We start from the raw sequence: 22,636 nt of genomic DNA on the forward strand, positions 1-22,636 counted from the left end.
TTTAGCCCAGTGACTAGAACAACAGGCCATCAAAAAGGGCAGCTGGAGTATTAAAGTCACATCTTTCCTCTCACACCACCTGCAGCACCATTCAGACAAAACAAGAAGACACAAAAGTTGGCAATTCACAGAAAACTGAAACCAAAAGCTGGGCCATGATTAAGAGGAAGGGTCCAGAGAAAAGACACTTGAACACATTTCAAGGGTACTGGTTCTGCCTCAGACCACAAAACAGTCAAAAACAAACACCTCCCACCCACCCTCTCCTCCTCCAAGCAGGCATTCAGATTTGGAAATAGGGCAGTTCCCCGGCATCCAAAAGGAACCAGGTAATCTGACTTGAGACATGCACGATGCAGACCAAACAGGGTAAACAGAAATCACACAAATCACTTCAAAAACATGCTTAGAAACAGAGTCATGTCAAGGTATCCTTGTGCTCTTAAATTGCCACCCAAAAAACAACAAGGCAAGCAGGGAGACACAAATTAGTGTTAGTTTAGTTCAAAACCATGCCAGAAGTACAGGCATTATGGGACCCTCCAAAATACAAAACAGTTTAATCAGCAAACTAGTGACAGTAACCTCGGAGGCTGCCAACTAGTTTCTACAAGCTGAGAGTTTCCACTGCTCCTTAAACAGCAATATGAGTTTGGAAAAACTTTATTAAATGGCATCAAGACAACACTAGGTTGACCATCAGACCAAAAAGGAATTTTTACATGCAAGCTCACTGGAGACCTGCACGACCCAGAACCACTTTGGCTACAATAACACTACAGTGAGCTAAAATGGGCCAAAAAATAAATATACTGCAAATGAGTCAGCAACAGTTTACCTGTTATTTGGTGTGTGGATCCATTTAAACATGACATTCCATTAACTTCCCGAAAAGTTAAGAACTGCCCTGTTTCAAGCCTGTGTGGATGATTTTCAAGGCAAGTAACAATACCAGGATTTGACTGAAAGCAAAAATGACGAAGTTAGTAAGGAGAGAAGTGTCTTGGGTTAAGGAGACACACTTTGTAGACACGAAGCTTTTTGCCTATTGAAACTGCAGCCTCTAGTACTTTTAGGGCCTCAGTTCTACCATAATAAGGGAGTTACCTATGACTTTTTCAGTCATGTTGTTCTCAGTTTAACAGTTTTTGCAGCACAGATTGTCTCATTTTTACCCTTAAGAGTTCTCAGCATGCTAGCAAACTGCATTTCTGTTAGCTCTTAGCAGACAGAATCATTGTTCTGTTCTGAAGTATCAGCAAGTTTATCTTTTTTCCAAAACAAAAAATGGACTACATATACAAAGAAACTTTCACAGACATTAAAAAATAAATTCTTCGGAACGGTCCCTATTAGTCCATGCTCCCCCTTCCATCTCATCTCCTTAAAAAGGACACCCCAAACACATTATTGAAAGTTAGGAAGCTTACAAAACTGGGCAGAAAAGCCACAGTCTCAAGGGGATCACGAAGAACCAGGCTTACACACGCAGGAATCTGAGACAACATCTCATCCTGTTAGAGGATGTCATGCCAAGCTCCCGTGCACACAGAGACCCCTCTGCAGGCTGAGGACAGCTCATCAAGACCTTTTCGGGCAGCTCAGGCTGTCACGCTGTGGATTTGCAAGCCAGTCCAGCATGTAAAGTCTCCTGCCATCCCTTCCCAAGCTCCCAATATTAGAAAGATTTTGGTTAAATAGCTGTCCTGGTTTTGTTAAAAAACAAGTTTCTCTTTCAGTGAACTTCTCTGACAGCTAAAGCCTTCTAAAGAACTGCAGTTTTCCTGAAAGCTAGATACATGTTTTGGTAGACATAGCAATGGAATGCGAAGTCATTGATAAGGATGGATGCACATCTCACAAAAGCAGTGAACTGAAACACGTGACCAAAGAACTGACCAACTAAAGTATTCCATCCCATTCACGTCATACTTCATATAAAAGTGGGAGATCACAAGGATCTTGTCTCTTTTCCTTATGGCCGACATTGGGAGAGGACCTTACGAGTCGTCCCTGCGAACTGAGGCCTAGTGACAGACTGAATCCAGTTCCAGTTGGCTGCAGAGTCCAGTCCAGGACTTCGGGTGCCGGCCCTACATCTGCCGGAGCAGTTGCCGGGACTTTCAAGATTGGTTTTGTATATTTTGTATTATTTTCTCTATTTTTATTGGTAGCATTAGTAAAACATTTTTAATTTTTCCAACTCTCTTCTCTCTGTCCTCCCAATCGCCTGTCCTTAGTGGGAAGGGGGGAGAGGGAGGGGCTGAAGAGGGAAGCGGGGGAGAGAGGGTTAACAATACATCTACCACGGTTTTATTGTCACCCCGCAATCAAACCACAACAATAGCATAAAACTTAATTACAGCAGATTACATTCTCCTTGGAATGGAGAATGGCAACGAGTTGACTAGAGAAAATTCTTATCCAAACTAGGGACAGAATGCCACCTCGACACTGTCTGCAGGACAAGAACAAGGACTTGATAGGTTTTTTGGTATTGCATTGTCATTCTGGTCAGTTTTACACTTCAGAGAGTGGAATAGATACAACTAAGCTCAAAGTATCAGACTGTGAATTGCAGGAAAATAGATTATATATAATCCTTGCCTTGGCAGGCAATTAGTGCAAGTCATGAAACATAACTGTGTATTATTTATGTAATTAATGAGATCAAGTCATCCATTCCCTTTTAAAGACACAAAAGAACAGGCTACCCAAATCATCTTATCATGAGCTTTAATTCAGATCAAACCAAACTTGCTATACAACTCCTTCTAGTTTGATTACACTGGAGATAGGACCGAAAAAAAAACCACTCCACCACCAAACCTGCTACTAGAGGAGTGAGGATCTAGTCCGGACTTCCAGAGTTGAGAGAAGCAGCTACAGGTGTTCCCATTTATAAAAACAATAATACAAGATCAAATGTATGTCCTAACATTCTGCACTGGAAGCATTAGCAAAACCATTTTGTTCTTGTCACCTCTGCTTTGGTAGGTTAAAACAAACTCTTAAATGTCTTTACAAAACAGGTTCTCACTCCCCTTGATCATTCCAGTAGTCTCTCTCCATACGTGCTGCAGTTTCTCATAAAACAGGGTTCGTTTCACACGTATCTCAGAGCTTCCTTGGAAGACTTAAACTATTCCTGCACCAAGGCTATGTCTTCTTTACATCTCATTTCTTTCTCTCCCTCAACAACAGAAAAGCCTCAGTGTTGTTATGTTACATTTCAAGTAATGACCAGGAGGCTCTACAATGACCAGGTATGCTCTACAATGTTAGGACATCATCACTGGCTGGTTTTGAGGGAGAAACAAGAATCATTACAAAGATGACAAGAGTCATTACAAAAAAGTTGAAGCAGCACAACAACTTCTATCCCTTACTTGTGTTATATTTGAAATGAAGATCTCCTTTGGCTCCTCTCCCGTTGTATCCAGCACTTCAAACTCATCACCAAAGTCACAAAACAAACGTGAGCATATTCCATATACATCTGCACTGATGAACTACAAGAGAAAGTAAAAATTTTGAGTATCCCTAAAACAGCACAAGCCAAAGGAATAACCTCACACATTCAATCTAGTTTTTGTTTTACCTTAATAGGTGGCTGCTGAGCATGACAAAAGTCATTAATCTTCTTCTGCAGCAACAGGCTTACTTCAGTCAATATGACACACTATGAACAAGAACAGAAATCAATCTAAGAGACCAAAAGCCACCAACATCTTCAGGCTATGGAAAAAAATTGCACTAAGAGTAAGTTACTCAAGTGTCCTGATTCCTTTCCCCTACACATAACAGAAAAAGCAGTCTTGAGTCAGTTTTCTCATCGCACATTAAAACAGATGGGTTACTGCTCCTCAGGTTCTAGAAGAAAGATAAGCAAGGGCAGGAACAGCAAACTCTCATTTACCTTTTTGTTTTAAATGCACCTGTAAAACTCAAAACCCAATTAGAATACTTACAAAACCAGTTATGGATAATCTCAGAAAAAATTGAGATCTTGAGTTTTAAGATTAAAGTTAGCAAAACAAACAAATAATACTCATCAATGCGCACCAAAAAGTCTGCACAAGCTTCAAGTACTGGTGCTCATCAAATTGCAGACATACTATTTCTGCAAGTATTCTTTTAAGTTTTAGGATAATATTGGGTTACAAAGCACATGCACTGTGTCCCATTCAGACGTACATGGCTTATTATAGCTGGGACACTCAAACTTGATTAGTTTGGGTATAATCAATAGCCACATGGCAAAAGTTCTGAACTCGGATTGAGCCACGCACACAGGCAAGAAACAGCTGACTGAACAACTGAAAACATCCACATTTCACCACAGTGGAGCCTACATTTCGTTAGATACATACACACATACATAAATGACCTAATTATACAGCCTGAGTTTCTATTGCTTGGAACACAGCACACAAAATATTTGTAAAACATCTGCACGAGGCAGCTGCAAAAATATTCAGTTTCATCTTAGAACAAAAAAAAAAAAAAAAAAAAACCACACAACACACACATGGCAATCTCAGCTATTTATTTTCACGGTAAGTTTCATAATAACTGTAGGAACACAAAACCACTGTTTCAGTCTTGGAAAACAACTAGCATGACCATTTAATTAGTCCCAATACAAGACTTTTTCTTTCTTTACATCATCTCAAAATGTACTTTAAAGTTATTTTTCATTTTATTTACTTACATTAAAAAAATCCAAGTTGCTTGTTCTGAGCAAAATACCACATACAACTGCTTTAAGCCTGACATACCTGGTACTGCTTTAGAAAAGACAGATCTGTGGTTTCATCTAGTGGCACAGTTGATGCTGCTACATGGACATATGGATTGAGTTCTGCAATACGATGAAGCGTGGCCTCAGCCCTGAAAAAAACAGCAACTTTCACAATTTTCATGCATGTACAAACTTGTATTTTCAAAACAGAATTTCATTCCACACATGCCCTAACAAAAGTCCCTTAGGAAGATTCCTGGCACCAACTTATTTATTCGCACTTAAATTCCCAGCAGGTCTGAGGAAAACAGCTCTGTCCGACATACAGCAGGCCTCACTGATGTTCTGGTGTCATGGCTGTTTTCTGGTCTCACACGGGTGGCTGAAAAAGCCTAAAGAAGAAAAAAAGCCCTGGCCCCCACTACTAAATTGACATTATAAGCTCCTAACTACAAGCAGTGAGATGCTCAACACAGACAGGACTCCAGTCCCAACCTAGACTTCCCCTAATATCCACCCGGGCACCATACTCCAGGCCAGGAACTCCAGATAAAGGGTTTCACAAGTACATGACACGTGTTCGCAGTTCTAGGAAAGTGAACAGCTATTTTTGCCACTGATAACACTGTTACTCAAGTTCAGCCCTCTCTTGCCCCAAAGCCTTCACCAACCTGTTCCTTTGACTGGTAATATCATCTTCATGGATGAAGAAGTTGATCCCCAAATCCCATTTTGTACACTGCTTGGTGTCGTGAACTGTAAGAGCCTAAGACAGTTGGGCAAGAAGCATTTACTGAAAGAAGCGTATATGGCCAGAGCACCCAAAAGAATGGATTAAGCCCCACATAAGACACTAGAGGACTAGCACTGCAGCAGGCTTAATGGTACCATGTATCAGGACAAGCCCCTCCAACCTTTCTCCAAGAAAATTCTTACTGTTTGAGAGACAGAAGTGATCTAGAAGATGTATTTCACTAAATTTTTCCTTAAAAATTAAATTAAAATTAAAACTAAAAATTATTTTTTTCCTTCCAGCTCACAGTGATGAGAGCATTTAAATATCAAGGGTGATTCTTGCCACACTGCAATTACGAGGTGATTGTCATCTGTAAGTGAATTAACTCCTAAAATTATAAACAAGGTTTTTTGATTGGAAGAAAGTTTTAAAAGGCCTCTCTCTAGTAAAATTAATCCTAGCAGCACAAAAGCAGTTGTTGGATCAAAACACTCAATCATTCTAACATCTACACAAGCAGATTCTGATGGATGACAGAACAGGATAACATATTTTGAATAGTTTGGCTTTTGAGTTTACACCACTCCATTTAGGAGAGGCTACATTGTACAAAAAGATTTAATGTCTGAGCAGCAGCTGCCTAAAACTTACATGATGTATTTCAGAGTGCTTCTATGTAGCACCTCAAAAGATATGAAAGCTCAGACTGACATTAATGTGGGACTCAAAACATACCACTAGAATATCCAGATTATTAAAGTTTTCACCTTCAGGTCCTAAAATATTTTGTAATTCTACTACTGAAAGACAGTTTCAAAAACTTAACATTAGCTAGTAGTGTTGTCCCTTCTCCTCCCACTCACTCGAAAATACCCCAAACCAGAACGGTTTTACGTACCTTTACCCCAGCCAGAATTATATTTTTGGCTAAAAAAAAAAATAAAGAGAGAAAGACTGAGGCAGATTTTTTGCAAAGCTGTATTTTAATATTTATGTGGGTGGACAATAACCATATGTTGCTACTAAGAACTCTGCAGCTTAAGGCTTTGTTCTCTTTTACATTTGGCTCAAGCATTCTACAGCACCAGTGAAAGCAGAACACTATGAGCAAGGTTCAAAAGGCTCCCGACGCTTGTCACTGTCAGCTGTTCATCCCACGAGCCTGATTACAGAGCCACTAATGACAATAAACTGCAAAACCCCATGACTCTGTTCTGGCAACTGGTGCAGAGTCCTGTTAAAGCCAACGGGAAGTGTAATACGCCAGGTAAGAACCAGCCAGGACAAGTCTTGCTCATAGAGAGTAAAGGAAATTGTTAAGGAGTCTCTTGACTGGGGCAGTTATGCATTTTTCACCAAATTGCATCTGTTTGCCTAACTCCCACTCCTGCATTTCCTACATGGGGATAATTCAGGCTACAGCTCTTCCTTTATTACATGCAGTGATACTGATGCCTAAAGGAATAACTTGGATTATCCACCCTCAACCTTCACCCAAGACAGAAAATTTTGGGCAAAGTGATCTGCACCATGGAAGCCCATTTTAAAGTAAAATTTGGAATGTTTGAAAAGCTTACTAGAGAAAAGTCTCGGATCTTTCCTGCATCACTGTGTTACGCACACACAAAGAACATAAAAATGCATTCAGATACTTCGGACATGCTTATTACATCTCAAATAAGGTTTACAAGTCTTCTGGGACAGTACATTTACGTACACTTGTGTGTGGTTAAATAAACATTACTTAAACTTACCAATCTCCACACCAAGACCACCTATGCCACTCAGGAACACATGGGACTGAGCCATCTTCTGCATCGCCGTGTCTCCAAGAACATACCGCTGGCGACTACAGCAGGGATAAATTCAGATCAAAACAAGATACAAACGAAGCCAAGAGCATATGAAAGCAAGTCAAGAGTTCCCAGTCATTTCCAAAACAGTCCAAATATTTTCACTTATTCCATCTCAATCCATCTCTAATTCTGCAGATGAGGGTGTGTCACTAGTGACACCTGCACAGTTCTATTTTATAGTCCTCCATTCAACAAGCAACTGAAATTATAACATGCAGATATCTCAACTGTATAGTGCTTTCAGAAATAAATGTATATCAAATTTAATATTTACAGCCACAATCCAAACAGTGAAAAGCATTTAGTGCAGACCTTTTCGATGCCAGGTTTTAGAAAAGAAAAATAACTTTTAATTTTAAAGAGTATAAAACCCATCCAGGATAGTAGTGTTTTGGAATTAACTGCTGAAGACAGGTGCAAGCCAAAGAGTTTCTTTGTTATCTGAAATCTTCAAACCAGAGGGTGCAGCAGCTTTCATAGTCAGATTCTGAGCTTTGAAAGACTCCTAGTTTCTAACTATACAATTAAACTTAAACCATACTAAATACTACCTTTTCCACCCTTTCTCATACAGTTTTTATAAAACTAGTGCAAAAACTAAAATGACACATAGAACACAGGATTGTGCTGAACTGAAAAGAAGCCTCGTTTGTTCAGCACACAGGTGATTTTTTTTTTTAAAGAAGCTTTTAATCCCACCATGTTTTTTCAAGGATACCACTTGTTCCAGTACAGGCTTTCTGAACTATTGTCATGCCAAGTGATCTCAAGTCACTCCCAGCTAACAAATTAGAATAAACATAATAATAAAAAAGAAAACAATTAAAAAACAACACCACCACCACAAACAAAACCAAACATAAACCCAAAAAAGAAACAAACAAAAAACACCACCAACCCATACCACAAAAACCAAAACCAACCAACCAAACCACAAACAAAAATCACACACCTAACCCCAAAAAAATCTACCAAAAACCCCAATGCCCTGAAGTCTGTCCGATAACAGAGATACTGATTATGTTCATGAGGATGGAGAAGTATGGCAAAGACTGAAGAATAAACAAAATTATGAAGGACATAAATTACGCACTGTCAAAAAGGAAGGTGAAAATAAGGTAGTGAAAGATGAAGAAAGAAAGGAGGATCTACTTTATGAAAGGGGAAACAAGCTCAAAAAAAAAAAAAATCAGACATTCTTACCTATACAAAGCATCATCAATTTCCATTGAGTCTGCTGCCATGATGCAATGTGATTTCCTTAAACTAGAAGGGTTACAAAAAAACCCCAGAATTGATTACGTTGGATGCAATTTCACAGTTTGTCACCTCTCCCCCCCAAGCACCCATTCTTCAGTAGAACTGAAAAAACACAAAAAGTGATGTTATATAGGAGTGATTCTGGACATTAAGAAGACTACAGAACAACACAGCACCTAGGTAATTAAAATACACAAGAGCCAGAAGACAAGAACCTCCAGAACGTCAATAAACTATTTCAAAATACAAAGAAACATATTAATTTCCCCACTGAGGAGGCACAAGACTTATTTTATCTGCCAGAGTTATATTTCCTCAAAGTACAATTTCATTTCGTATTAACGGCTCCAAGCTGTTTAACCTGGATCTACCCAATTGGTGCTTTTTTGGAAAAGACAGGACATCCCTGAATGACAAGGAAGTTATTTATGCTCCATGATTTCTACGTTAATTAAAAATCCTTAGGAAACAAGTTACCATTTTAGCTAATGGAAGAAATCAATACCTAAAGATCTGAATTAATGCAACATATAACTAAGCCATCAAGTTAAACAGTTCAATAGGATTTTAAGAAAAACATACTATTTGTGCTATTAGGGCCTTCAGCCATTAGCAAAGGCCTTTTCATTGTTCAGTGATAACTAAGTAGCTGGATTAGGAACAAACTCCTCCATGGAGCAGGTTGTTCCTTAGTTACACAGGCTGGGAATTGGAGCTTCCTGGACCTGGCAGGGACCATCACCAAATGCAGCATGGGGAAAACACACCCCATGTTTGACCCAGAACATCAGTTCCCACCGCTACTAGGAAGGCACATGTCTTATGTCAACTCCCTACAAACTAGACATGGCTGACAACACTTTCTCCTAAAAGACTGAAAGTCAAGGCCCAGACATACTAAGGAGCTTTTCCTCCGAGACTGCAGATATAACCTGAAACAGCTTTCGACACAATTCTGCCCAAAGGTTAACTCCTATTTACCATTCCGATGGTTTTGGCGGGCATTTTAACATTCTTGAAGTGTGGCACCCACAGCCTGTCACAACTTGGAGACTACAGCATTCTGACCTGAGATTTGTCTCTTCTTTTTTTAGGTTGAATTAGAAAGCACTGAAGTAGAGTAAAAAGGGACATAGTTACAATGAAGGCAGGCCACAAATCTCACCAGTTAAACTCCCCCACAGTGTGGATACTAACTGGTGTGTGTGCATGCATTCAGCACAAAGCACCTCCATCGCATCTACACCACTAGCCACTTCACTGCAGCTCCCACATCCTTACACAACATGCGCCAAAAACAGGCAATTCCAACATCACTAGATCACCTTAGGACCCAAATCTGAAGCCAGAGAGCAATACACTTCATCTAAGAGTCATGGGCTTCAGCCCCTGCTCAGGAAAAACCCTTCATTTCAGCCACTGCCTGGGACACAAGACCCTCAAGGCAAGCTGGCACCATCTCATAACAGCCCAGAGCTCCCCAAGCTGTTTTGCTCCTCCATCGTCACCCTCCACACACAACACAGGCACTTTGGGGCTGTCCAACATAAAAAGATTGTTGTACTATAGTGGGGAAGATGACCTACCACTGGATAAAAACACACAGCTTACTCTGCTGTGGTTGCTGACAGCTACCTCAATCAGCATGCCTTCCCAAACAGCCTTTTGTAAGAAACAAGGATGTGCCATCAACCCACAAGGGAACCTTCTTCACCTGTATCACAGAGATCTGTCTGACATGGGCTTTTTCAAATATATTTATCAATTCCATGTTCTCCTCCTGCATTCTCTGTTACAGTACCAAGCTGCTGCCAGTGTACCCGTCAGGTACAGCAAAACGTGTTTTCTCCTTCCAAAAGAGGACTTGGCAGTACTATTGTCAAGTGGCTTTCGGAGGAAGTTTTGTTAATGTATACCTGCATCCAAGTTGTATTTGTCATTTTAGTTCAATCAGTATTGAATGTCTTAAAGCAAGGTATGTAATATGAGGGGGGGAGTATTCTAACATTATGGCCTAGTTCCTACCAAATGCCCAACATTTCTGTATTTGCTTGTTTCCTTTTAAAGGCAGACACCATCAGTTTTAATGCCAGGCTTCTGTTTAACTGTGTAAGTAATGTCCTTCAATTTTTAAAGCCTCAGCTGCTCATGAGACATAGCCGAAGCACAAACTGAGAAGCCGTGCATTACCATGGAGGGCTAAAAGATGCTGTGGAAACCAGCAAAAGCACAGGAGCCGTGCCACGGTGCTTCTTACCTCGAAGTCGCGGTGGGCTGAAGCTGTTATTAATTACTGGCTATTCAGCAGGCTGGGATGGTGGGGAGGCCTGGATTCATCCCACCTGTCCAGGGTTTCCAGAGGCGGATCCCAGACGATGCAGGATCCCTGTTCAGTCAGCCGAGAGAAAGAAGAGGCAGCGTTAATTGCCGAGTCGAGCTAATGGGGGACAAACACCTCGGATCCACAGTGGGGAACAAGACAAAGCCGCCCAAGCTGAGCCAGCCCGGCCTCAGCCCCTTCCCCGCCGGGCACCGCGCCCCGACCTAGCCCGCCTCAGGGACACCCCGGCCCCGCCGCCCGCCCTCACCACCGCAGCGGCCCGGCGCTGCGATCCAGGCCTCGGCGCTGCCGGGGAAAAGGGGAGGAAGGGGGTGGGAAGCGGCAGCGATGGTTTCCGCGGTGCTTCCCCGCCTGCGCCGACACGAAGGGCCGGGCCAAGGCCGCCCGGCGCGGGCCGCCTCCTCACGCCGAAGGGCGGGACCGAGAGGCGGCCTGAGCCCGGCGTGAGATGGCGGCGGGCAGCGGCCGCCGCGCTGGTTATCCAGCGAGAGACACATAAACCACCACAAAAAAGCACCATTCTCAGCTCAAAAAGTAGCACACGTGTTAAAAAAATAAACGCCAGTCAGGTTCAAGCACAGACAATTGAGCACTTCCGAGCCCTGCTCCGGCAGCAACTTCCATCACCATTTCTTGCAGGAGAGAGCCAGGCAGATGTCACCCACCTCAAAAATAACGAAAATTTCATTAAATGGGGTAGGGAGGGAAATTGCAAAACCTTTAGGAGCAGCCGAGGCTGCAGAGATTTGGCAGAAAGTGGTCAAAAAGAACATACAATGTCCCATACCAACATGGTATATAGGTTTGTGGAAATGTTTCCTCTTTTAAAAATTTTTGGTGGCAGCAACCATCCTTCTGCCCCCCTCCAGCTCAACATTCCCTCCTGAAAACATTCTTTTCTCCTGTTTCCCAAACTCTTGTTAAGATCCCAGCATTACCTGCCTTCCTACCAACAAAATCTCTCGTAATTTAAACCCAGCCTTCCCTTTTGTTACCCTAATCATAGAAATCTTGGTATCATTAGCACATCTGACTTAGAACAGGAGGGATTAATTTTATCGCACAAGCAACAATGACTGAAAAACATCAGTATCATTATCTGTAACTTTAAAAAAACTCCCAACTATCTACCATCCTACAGTACACAAGGGAAAAGAAAAAAAAAAAAAGGGCCTTTTGTCTACCTTGATTGGGTTTTTGGGAATTTCTGGTGGCAAGACAAGCCAAGTTTTGTCGTCTTTGTGAGCATCCAGTGCGTTATTTCAGTACTTATATCTCCTGTGACTGTAACTAATAGAGGCGTAGCATCCTTCTACATCATCTTCAAGATTTACCCACCCTTTGTACTAAACTAGTAACAAAGACTAAGAGCAGGTAGATCACACTGTGCTCATTCAAACACGGGTTTTGCTTTAGCAAGATCAGGGTGAAAGTACTCACACCTGCTAAATAGGGTTTTTTTTGTGCCACACAAATAAAATTAAGAGATGTGGGCAAATTTCACAAAACCGCTAGAGGCCACTAGAAGCCTGAAATGCTGGACTGAAAGACAGGGAAAGGGAGAAAGCTGTTCAGTTCTTCAGGATGATGAATTATTACCAGTAAAGAAATTGATATTTAAGGCTGGTACTTGCTTTGTGGTTTTTTCACATAATACATAAAATCAGAAAACACAAGACTAAAATTACCTCTTATTTCAGAAAATTTCAAAGAGCAGTGCACGTGTCTGCTGAACAGAATGAACAGCCGTCCCAGCTATACAGGGTGGAAATAAAAGTGAAGGGAAGTTTAAGGACAGCAAGAAATGTCAGCTTCAGGTTTTTGTCATTTCCTAATTTTTAGTTCTGTCAGTGATTTTTACCTTTAGTTTTGTGGCTTCTTTCCTTGAAGATGAACCTTATTTTTAAGAACTTACCAATCAAATGTCTTGTGGAAAAAAAAAAAAAAATGTACCATCTTTCTGTCCTGGTTATTGCATTTTTTTTAGATAACGGTCACTTCATCTTACATGAAACAGATTTTGCATAATAACAGTGAATACTGAGAAGTCCTTTGCCTAAAAGGAGACAACATCCAGTTAATTATTGCCTAGCAATGTAGCAGTAATTAAGCAAAGACTAACCATCTGTGAACCTGTGAACATAGGCATTGTAAGATAAAATAATTAATAAAAGTGGACAGATTCTGTTTACCCAAAAAGCCAAAGAAACCAGTTCCCAAATGCTTCAATTAGTAGCAGTTGTACTTAGAAGCCCTCTAGGTTGGTGGTACCAAATCAAAAAACATACAGGTTTTGCTCTTATTTTCCAAGACTGCAAAATCCGAAATATCTGGAGCCATCTGACTTCTCTTTTTCCCTAATAGCCTCCTGTTTTAAAAATACATATAACCCTAACCTCTTTTCAAATTTGGTTAAATAAATCAATAAAGAAATAAGGTTCTGAACTCCATATTTATACCATATTCAAGGCAGCTATACCTGGTCAGGAGAACACCACCACTTCTGGACTCAAGCCCCAAAATCCTTCTGGCTTCAGTTGATGTGTGCTGCCATAGGTTCATTCTGTGTGCAAGTATCAAACACAACTTTAGAGCCAGTCTTTTCAAAAGGAGCTGAAGCTGATATAGCTGCAAATCTCCTTTCCATCTGCTGGGGGAAATCCCAGCCACTTCCACAGTTGTGGGTTTTGTTTTGTTTTCCCAGTCTTTTAATTTCCAGGCACAATTTCACATTCTTACTGGGGACTCCAGAGCAGGGATTTGGAGGATGCATTTCTTTGTCTTATTTAGTTACTAAGCAAATTAAGAGACAAAACTCCATGTAGTTTTCTCCCTAAAAATGTGTTATTTGAAAGCACCAAGGCCAATGCAATTCAGTTTAGCATGCAAGCCAGTGCAGAAATGACTGTAAATCCACATGAATGGTGCTCCTTCCATGGTTTTCCAGACACCCTGCCCCAGGCTGTGGCTTGCCATGGGCTCTGGCAGCAGCGCGGTCCTGACTCGCAAAGCTTCAGCTCCACTTTTTGGCAGAACTTGAGGTGTGGGAGTGCTTGGCTGGCATGCTTAAGAGGATTCCAACTTCCTAGTGGGGTGGGCCAAGGAATTTTGTCACTTAAGGCTGCTCTAGGCAGCGACACCTTCCTAGAAACCACATTAACAATGTTCTTAAAAACCTGATCCAGATAAACAAAGGCACTGATTGCCTAAGCTGATTCAACACTGACACACGCAGGAACGCATTTCCAAAAGCAAGCGCCAGCTCTTCTATGCACATGCATCTCCAACACAGGCTGCAAGCTCACAGGTAAATATTCATTGAGTTAAATGATAACTTTTGGCTCTCAGCTCTTCTGTTTTGTTAATGGGAACAGCAGATATGGAAGCAGAGTTTCTACAAGCTTTCCCCACCCAAGGAATCCCGGTGACGGCTTCATGGCATTCAACCAGACCTCCAAGTGATCAGGCTTTGCGCAATCAGCCTCTTATTTCTTTCCACCTTGTGCTCCAGGCTGAAAATCAGCTTTGGGTGAGCCTCACACAACCTGATTTGAATAACCAGAACTTTGGAACGCATTTCTGGATGCTGTAAATCTGCCTGGAACATCTCAGGAGAATCGGTAAGTCAGATGTTCCCTACAGCCGATTGCCGGGAATGCCACTTACAAGTTTTTCCAAGGCCAGAAGCAAGGTGGTTGATTCTTGGATGGAGCTTCAGATCCATAATCAAATCTGTTTAGCGCTAAATAAGCTGAAATTCACCTTTAGAGTATTTTAGAAAAGCCGATGTCCCACCTTGTCTTTGCTGAAACATCTGTAAAGCTCCAACCACTGTTAAAGAAAAACAGGTCCTGGGGGGGCAGGATGAACAGAAAGCACTGCAGTTTCAGGTTAGTCTTAGGTCAAAATAAGGAAGATTAATTTATTTTCAATCATACAAATTTTTAGCTTAGTTATCATTAAGCAAAAAAAAAAAGACAAAAAAGAGCAATTGTTTTTAAATACATTTAATGTTATGAAACATATTCCCTTTATATTGTTTGAATCCTTGCTAAATCTTAACACCAACAATAATAAAAGGTTTTTAAAAATCTTTAATCACACAATATTCCTTTCGTTTTATTCTAGGGCAGAAAACAGAGTCTTCATAAATAAAACACTGACATGGAGTGTAAGACAAACCCAGGCCAGACAGTTTGCTAAAAAATTTGTGAAGAAAAGTGCATCTGGCTGGCTCAGGACTCCCTGAGTAAGGTAGGCATTCTCCTACATGCCTTGTGGCTGTTTGGCTTCTCATGAGAAAATCTGAAATAAAGGCTGCCTTTCTCATTTTAAAGGTATTATATATACATGTCACTTGCAGTGTGAGGTAGGAAACAGTTTATAGGGGTTGTATCTAATCTGGGCCTCACCCCTTTATTGCTGCCCCTCCATTTTGTAGGCAAAAAGACAGATTTAAGTGGAAAAGAAAGCCTTAGCTATCTATGAAAGCAAACTGCTGTTCTCTTTAAATTGCAATTCATCAGTTGATTATAATGACAGACACTTGCCATGATTTTCACCTTTGAAGCAATAAGAGGCATAAAAACTAGATGTATTTTTTTTTCCCCAAAGGATGCTTTCAAAAAAGGGGGGCCTGAACACTAGAAGACACCAGTGTTTCTAGGTGACCTAATCCAAAACTCTGTTAAGTTTCTATTTTGTAACTGAACATGGCCCAGAGTAAGTTCTTAGCTGAAAAATAGCAGCAACTCAAAAGTGCATAAATTAAAAACTTCAACAATAAATTAAGGAAACAGATTTGCTGCATCTAACTATCCTCCTAACTGTCCCAAGATCCTTTTAATTTTTTTAATGGACATGGAGAATCAGAATAAAGATACTACTATATCAAAACAAAAATGAAACTAAAACCTTCGATAATTTCTTTCTGAGATAAGGCATCTTGTCTTTTACCAAAATTCAAAAGATACATAGAAAGACTGGAAGGAGCCTAATAATAAGACAACCCCCTCCTCCACCACTGAGACTTCAGCTCAGGCTTTTCCATCCTTATGTAGGCTTTGGATTCAGGGGGTAAGTTTTCAAGAAATGCTGAGCATCTCGTTCCCAGGGATGCTGATGGTTGGAGAGCTGGCACAGTAGGAAGGCTGAGCAGAGACCCAAATCCTGAGCAGAAGGGGAAGCAGAACACTTTGGAGAGATTTTCAGCTGTCGTGGGTTCAGCTGTGGGGCTTGCAGCTTCTTTTTTGTCTCGTATGGGCTTCTGTGAGTCCTGCACTCGCAGCTGAAGCAGCCCTGTGGCCAGGGGCTACAGGAGACAGTGCTGGAGGGACACTTTGGATCCTCATATTGAAGGCCTGGGCTCTACGGGACAGCAATAGTGACACCACCAGCAATCCACAGAACATCACGCTTGGAGATAGGAAAAGTGCTTAATCTATGTATAAGGATTGCATTTACTCTGAAGTACTTATCTCAACTTTTTAAATGTGAAATTACCCTTCGGCCTCATAAGACAGGAGCATATTCAGTCATGGCAGAGATTAATTCATCAGTGAAGCAAGACGGTTTATCACTATTTGCTTTCTTTGCAGCAAGATGGTTTCCTCTGGCTGGCATGCCCTTGGAAAAGCACACTATTTCTTCAGTTTATTTACAGTGAATCTTTATTTTTTCCTTTAGCACAAATGTAAATGGCAGGTTTCCTTCCAGTGGGGTTGTTCATGGGGACACACTTATTACAAACGAATTTGGTAGAACTTGTGTTTCTGGATCTTAAAGCATGTTCTGAGTTGAATAGAGTAGGTCCGGAAGGGAGCTGGCACAGAGGTAGCAGCACAGCATTGTGATAAAGCGCTTCAACAACAGCACCTTTGAGTAACTTGAACCTCCCAGAGTCCACCAAAAATTTTCTGTTAAAAATGTGCTTCAAAAGAACGTCAAGCTTTTATATTGTGCCTTCTAACTTACTGCAAGCACAAAAATTCTCCTCTTCCTTAGCCAGGGGCTGCGCTCAGTCCTGGCTGATCCACTGTTGGCTGTCGTCAAGGCCACCAAGCAGGGTGAGCGTCCAGGGTCTCTGCTGCAGACTGTGCACATCATAGTCTCTAACAAGAATTAAAATTAAGGGTTCGTTATGCTAGAAACACAGCTGTGACAACATTTGCTTCAATGCAGGAAGAACATTCAGCTTCAGACCTCAGCTGTGGCTGAAGAATTTTTTTTTTCCTGGAAGATGTTTGTATTTACAAAGCAGTTAAATTGGTAGCTTTCAAATGTTAGCTTAATGACATCAGTTCATAATTTCTAGTAAGTGAGAATGTTTTGAGGCTCAAAATGAGGCAGGCAATCTCGTATGTTTAATATAAATACACAAGGGGTTAGGATCTCTGACAGCAAAGATAGCACTTGCTGCAGGCAAAGGTTGCTTCAACCTACGTAGGAATATATATACTAAAAAAATAACCTTTCAGGATTACAGACAAATAGGTGTTACACGTAGTCTATGTAGTTAAATCCCTTTTTTGATTTTGGAATCAGATGCCAGTTTTTGAGGTAATCCACTCACGGAAATAAGTTACTCGTGTGTAAACTCCAGGTTTATTTGGTTTGGCACAGTCATCTCCCCAGCTCACTATTCCCACAAGGTACCACATCAGTCTGGAGTCTGGAGTAGCCAGTGGTCCCCCAGAGTCCCCCTAGAGAAAGAGGGGAAAAAAAGATTTAATTGATCGGAAGGGAAAATGTAATTCTCTCCATAGACAGGAGGTGTGTCCAATACGAGAAGAAAGCAAGCAGTATTTCAAGAGCTTCCGTTTGTGCAGAATTCAGGCTGTTGCTGAAACCTGACCTCCTGACCTGTCTTTGTGGTTTTACAGTATTCTTCCTCATTTGGAAAAAAAAAAAAAAGCTCCTTTTGTGAAACACTGTTCCCCACCTGCCTTATCTTCTTCCTCATACAAAGTAGGGAAACACGAATATATACAGCAGCCTAAACTGACCTGTTGTGTTGGTAAGCCCACCAAACATCCCGGTTTGTTTTTTACAGTAACAGCTATCCTTTCAACAAATTCTTTTAGTCACTTGCAGCCATAACATTTCAAAAACAAATTCATCAGGAACTTGGTCTTCTAATTAGACAGTATCTCCTTAAGATGTTAGCCACTCTCAAAGGCTGAATTTAGATACAGGTCACTGCATGACATGGTATTATTATCAAAATAATAGTTAAACGGGAAGCCTCGCAGACTGAAAGGCAATCCTCTTGCAACAGCCCAAATTCCCCATCTTCCACCAAAATGCTTTACTGAAATAACCAGCAGCTGTACTCTTCAATCCAGGTCCCTTCAGTGCTGAGCCAGGCAGGAACAAAGGAATTGAGCTGCCCAGATTTATTCCACAAGGAGTTTTGCTTTGGGCATAAATCTGTACATCTAGGATTCTAGAAGGGGTCTGTTTTGAACCAGTGCTTCTGAGTACATTCTTTAGAAATAACATTATAGAAATTACCTTTCTCAAAGTTATCATTATGGAAATATTTTTATTTGAACATAAGCATTTCCTTGCAACATTTGCCAGTCTGCACCATGCATTTACCCATTGAATTTACACCTAGCTTCCTTATATTTATTCTTTCAGACAGTTTTCCTTCCACTGATCCATGTCTGTTACCAGAATCATATCATAACAGAGATCTGTTGTGAGATGATCTAGTCCAGACTTTAATTTCATTGAGTGATTGTGCATTTTTGCTGGCAGTTTAATTGCTACGTTTGTCATCTTCTTCCTTCCCAGCTGTACAGATGTCTGCTCTTGGCTACTTGAGTCATGTAGTTTTTAGCTCTTGTTTACCATTTTGGCATTTACTATCTCTGTCAATGTCTTGTCATACCACTTTGCAAACAAATTGTTAGATTTCACACAAGATGATATGACAAGCCAATGGGCTTGTAGCATCTATTCTGAGTTACATAATAAGAATTTCATTTCATTCTATGAAAGGTTTTAATTGCGAATATTATACTAATTTAACTCTCTTAGTATGGGGTTTATGTGCTAAATGATGTGTACTAAATGCTATTTCATTTTACATCCTAATTCCTGTTCGAAACTGAGTCTGTGTAAAGGACTAACACGCTGCCAGTTAATATTTAGTTGACCAGATACTAGACTCAGCATTAAAACAGTATTTCTTTCTAATTTTCAGCTACAGTTACCTGACAAGCATCTACTCCTCCCTCCAAGTATCCGGCACACAACATCCTGGGTGTTATGTCCCCATCATACACTTCTTCTCTGTTACAAGTGTCTGAGTCTATAAGTTTCACTGTTGCTTCCTGGAGAACATTTGGAGTTGGACCTGAGAGAAAAAAATAGTTTGGGAATTTACCAACAGAATTATTTTGCAGGGGTTAAGATACAGGAAGAGCATTTAATGTTCTCTTACGGAGGACCAGGTTAACTTGGTTGAATATGGAGGTTTTTCTTGTTGCTCTCTCTAAATTAGGCCCTGAAGGAAAATGTGCACACATACTCAGTCTCATTTAGGAACTGTATCAGTAAGACAGAAGTAATGACTACATGGTACATAGCGCCTAAAGTGTAACATCATATATGCCATAGATGTTCCATACAAAACCATGGGATGCAAATTACCTAGCTATTTAGGCAGGTAATACAAAATGAAGATATTTTCGTTCAATTGCTAAATCTACTGCAGCTGAGCGTGAGCTTGGGCAAGTCACTATCTGCAGCTCACTATGCACATTTTCCTGAAAGCCCACAGAGTTACCTGTAGCTTCTCACTAGGGCTGGGAGAATATTTTCTTAGGCGCTTCAGTAACACGTGCATGGCTAGACTGCCCGTATTAAGAATTTAGAATATGAAATGGACAGACTGGAAAAAGAGAAGAGTCTTCTCCCTGTTTTCTGCTTCAGTGGACTGTAGCTCTTTGTCCAGTCTAATTTTAGAGCAAGAAACTGCTGCTCACTATTAAACGAACCTATTTCTTATAGGCAAAGAATTAGACTCTGCCATACAACTTAAGGCTACAGAAGCAGCGTCAGTTCAGCAGCAGTTCAGAGCTGCTGTTCATGCAACACATGGGTTGCCTGGTAGACTCAGGACTTACCGTCGTTGGTAAGTGCTCCCCAGCCTGTGATGACAGCATGAATATTGTATGGAAAAGTCTGAGATGGCTCAGGCAGACAGACATGGTGTATGCTACTCGTAAACTCAACTTGTTTTGTGAGCTGCACAAGTGCAATGTCATAATCGTGCTGTGGGTAACGGTACTTCTCATGAATAATAATAGTCTTGACTGATCGTTTCAAGGCTGGTGGCTTCAGAAGTGCTCCAAAAGTAGCAGACCATTTCTGAGGGTGACTCATGCTGGAAAAGGTAAGAGTACTGTAAGTATTTAGCTGTGCATATAAGTATTGCAGACTTTAAACTTGGTGAGCATTCATCACTTTCCATGATACCATGTCCCACGTAATTGTGGCTGCTGCTAGAGGAGGGCAATCCTGCACTCCCTGCTCAAACGTGGTCTCATACTCCTCCCCTACTCCTTGCCCCCAAGCTAGCCAGTGTGTGGCTGCAGGGTATAATCAAAAACCTCTTCTGCTAGAAAACTCCTCATCTCCTTTACTCTTTTTGCCTGTTAATTATCTGTTCAACCAGCTGTTCCATCTTGCATGCCCTGCAGCTCCACAGTTTTCACACTTGAAACAGAAACGTGCTGGGAGTGCGTGGCTGAATGGAGGGGTAGGAATGTGAGATAATAACTTCAGGCAGCAGGCCACAGTAGCAGCAACCTACCTGTAACACCTTTAGAAATGTTTTGTGCAACAGGAAACAAATGCTGTGCCATTTCGGTCACATTACCTTTTCTGCATTTCTCGGTTGAATATGCCAAATGACTTGATTCCTGCTTGTACAATTGCCAGTTCTGCTCCAAAAAGTCAGTCTTTAATTTCTCATTAAAACATACAACTGACAGGTCTGTTCAACCCTGACTTTCCTCCTCCAAGGCAGAAAATTTCCCCCTGGAAAGAGTCAGGGATGCAGTACAAATCTGGAAAGCCACACAACTGAGGTACTGGAGAGAGTACAGAGGAGGGCAATGAAGCTGGTGAGGGGCCTGGAGCACAAGTCTGATGAGGAGCGGCTGAGGGAGCTGGGGCTGTTCAGCCTGGAGAAAAGGAGGCTGAGGGGAGACCCGATCGCTCTCTGCAACTACCTGAAAGGAGGTTGTAGCATGGAGGGTGTTGGTCTCTTCTCCCAGGTAAGAAGTGATAGGACAAGAGGAAATGGCCTCAAGTTGCACCAGAGGAGGTTTAGGTCGGATATTAGAAAAAAAATTCTTCGCAGAAAGGGTTGTCAGGCATTGGAACAGGCTGCCCAGGGAAGTGGTGGAGTCACCATCCCTGGAGGTGTTTAAAAAGCATTTAGACGAGGTTCTTAGGGACATGGTCTAGTGCTAGAGTTAGGTTATGGTTTCACTCTATGACCCTGAGGGTCTTTTCCAACTGAAATGATTCTATGATTCTAACTTGATACATGTGGGGCACATTCCGCTGCAGATTCTCCCTAAGCTGGGAACTTACTCTCTGAAGCAGTGAGCTGCAGATACGAGCCACGTATTGCTGATGAGCGTTGCACCGCAGCGATGGATATTGTTGTACTGCAAACTAGCTTGCCACGGCCAGTCCCCAGTCTCTGCAGTAGACAATCCACCAACTATTCGCAATGATGACGGTTTTGCCATTGACTTGACCGATCTATTCTGCCGTAACCCACAGACTGTCAAAAAGGAGAAAGAGTGTATTAGTTATTCCTCCGTTTAGTAAATAGGGCTGCCAAAAACACGTAAAATTATTCACCACTTAGGTTCTCTGACAGTATTAACATCAACAAGAAAACAAACCTTCCACCAGCCCCGGAAATCAGGGATCCTCATGTGCAATCCCTTCTGTTACAAGCCTGAATGAAAAACTGACTATTATGGAAAGCCATGATGGTCAGTCATTCAGGCTTAGCTGTATAAGCAGCCCAAATCAGGAATCAAAACCCTTCACCATACACCCAGTAACACTCCCAAATACAGGGATTGCCAGCTTTCATGCCCCAGGTAATTTGTCATTAGGATAAAATGTGAACAAGACAAAAAGCTGAAATGGGAGTGGTACAAGCTGTGGGTTCTTATCACACATGCAGACAGATTATATCAGCAAGATGTCACTTGGAAACAGGCAGCTGCACATTGCAAACCCAGCAGTCTGCAAGGGGCCCTGCAGAGGCACTTCAGGCAAAGAGCATCACGCTAATCCAAGCCAGAGACCAAGGCATGGATACCTCCAGCACGCTGTGCATCCATGACAAAAAGTGTCACCTTCCAAACCCAGAGAGCAGAAGTGAAAATATCCATGATTTCAGCCACTAAACGCAGGATATTCAGGAGGAGCTGAAGCTCCCCAGTAGCTTTAGAAGCTTCCTCAACAGACAGAGCTGCTTCAGCTGTCTTCTCCCATGCCAACAGCATCAAATCCATCTTACCTGGACAAAGACCCACTAGTTTCCATCCATGCCCCGATTTCAGCTAGCCATTAGGATAAAGTTGACAGGACTATCCCAATCCATTGAAAAAGAGAGCTAAGAATTATTTGCATAGTGACAATACCATTCAAACCATTGC

At 41.5% G+C, this 22,636-nt stretch overlaps 2 protein-coding genes across 3 annotated transcripts in view; both read right to left on the reverse strand.

Annotated features, from left to right (window-relative positions):
- The window catches only part of UBA6 (ubiquitin like modifier activating enzyme 6), a 30,394-nt gene extending 19,102 nt beyond the window's left edge, over positions 1 to 11,292 (reverse strand). Inside the window, exons 1-10 of one of the 2 annotated variants that reach the window (XM_065634382.1) lie at positions 11,185 to 11,292; positions 10,854 to 10,982; positions 8,540 to 8,602; positions 7,235 to 7,329; positions 6,379 to 6,407; positions 5,416 to 5,510; positions 4,782 to 4,893; positions 3,602 to 3,682; positions 3,390 to 3,512; positions 839 to 962 (exon numbers count right to left, since the gene is read on the reverse strand). In XM_065634382.1, coding sequence (XP_065490454.1) covers positions 839 to 962; positions 3,390 to 3,512; positions 3,602 to 3,682; positions 4,782 to 4,893; positions 5,416 to 5,510; positions 6,379 to 6,407; positions 7,235 to 7,329; positions 8,540 to 8,580 — 700 coding nt within the window. In that variant the 5' untranslated portion in view covers positions 8,581 to 8,602; positions 10,854 to 10,982; positions 11,185 to 11,292. The remainder of the gene's footprint in view (positions 1 to 838; positions 963 to 3,389; positions 3,513 to 3,601; positions 3,683 to 4,781; positions 4,894 to 5,415; positions 5,511 to 6,378; positions 6,408 to 7,234; positions 7,330 to 8,539; positions 8,603 to 10,853; positions 10,983 to 11,184) is intronic. The other variant, XM_065634383.1, reaches the window with a different exon arrangement.
- Positions 11,293 to 16,975: 5,683 nt separating this feature from the next.
- Positions 16,976 to 22,636, reverse strand: part of LOC135988620 (transmembrane protease serine 11A-like) — a 43,249-nt gene continuing 37,588 nt past the window's right edge. The window contains exons 7-10 of the mRNA XM_065634721.1: positions 21,549 to 21,744; positions 20,072 to 20,331; positions 19,157 to 19,299; positions 16,976 to 17,638 (exon numbers count right to left, since the gene is read on the reverse strand). Coding sequence (XP_065490793.1) covers positions 17,477 to 17,638; positions 19,157 to 19,299; positions 20,072 to 20,331; positions 21,549 to 21,744 — 761 coding nt within the window. The 3' untranslated portion in view covers positions 16,976 to 17,476. The remainder of the gene's footprint in view (positions 17,639 to 19,156; positions 19,300 to 20,071; positions 20,332 to 21,548; positions 21,745 to 22,636) is intronic.

Source organism: Caloenas nicobarica, chromosome 4 (assembly GCF_036013445.1).
Source record: "Caloenas nicobarica isolate bCalNic1 chromosome 4, bCalNic1.hap1, whole genome shotgun sequence".
Classification (NCBI taxonomy): Eukaryota; Metazoa; Chordata; class Aves; order Columbiformes; family Columbidae; genus Caloenas; species Caloenas nicobarica.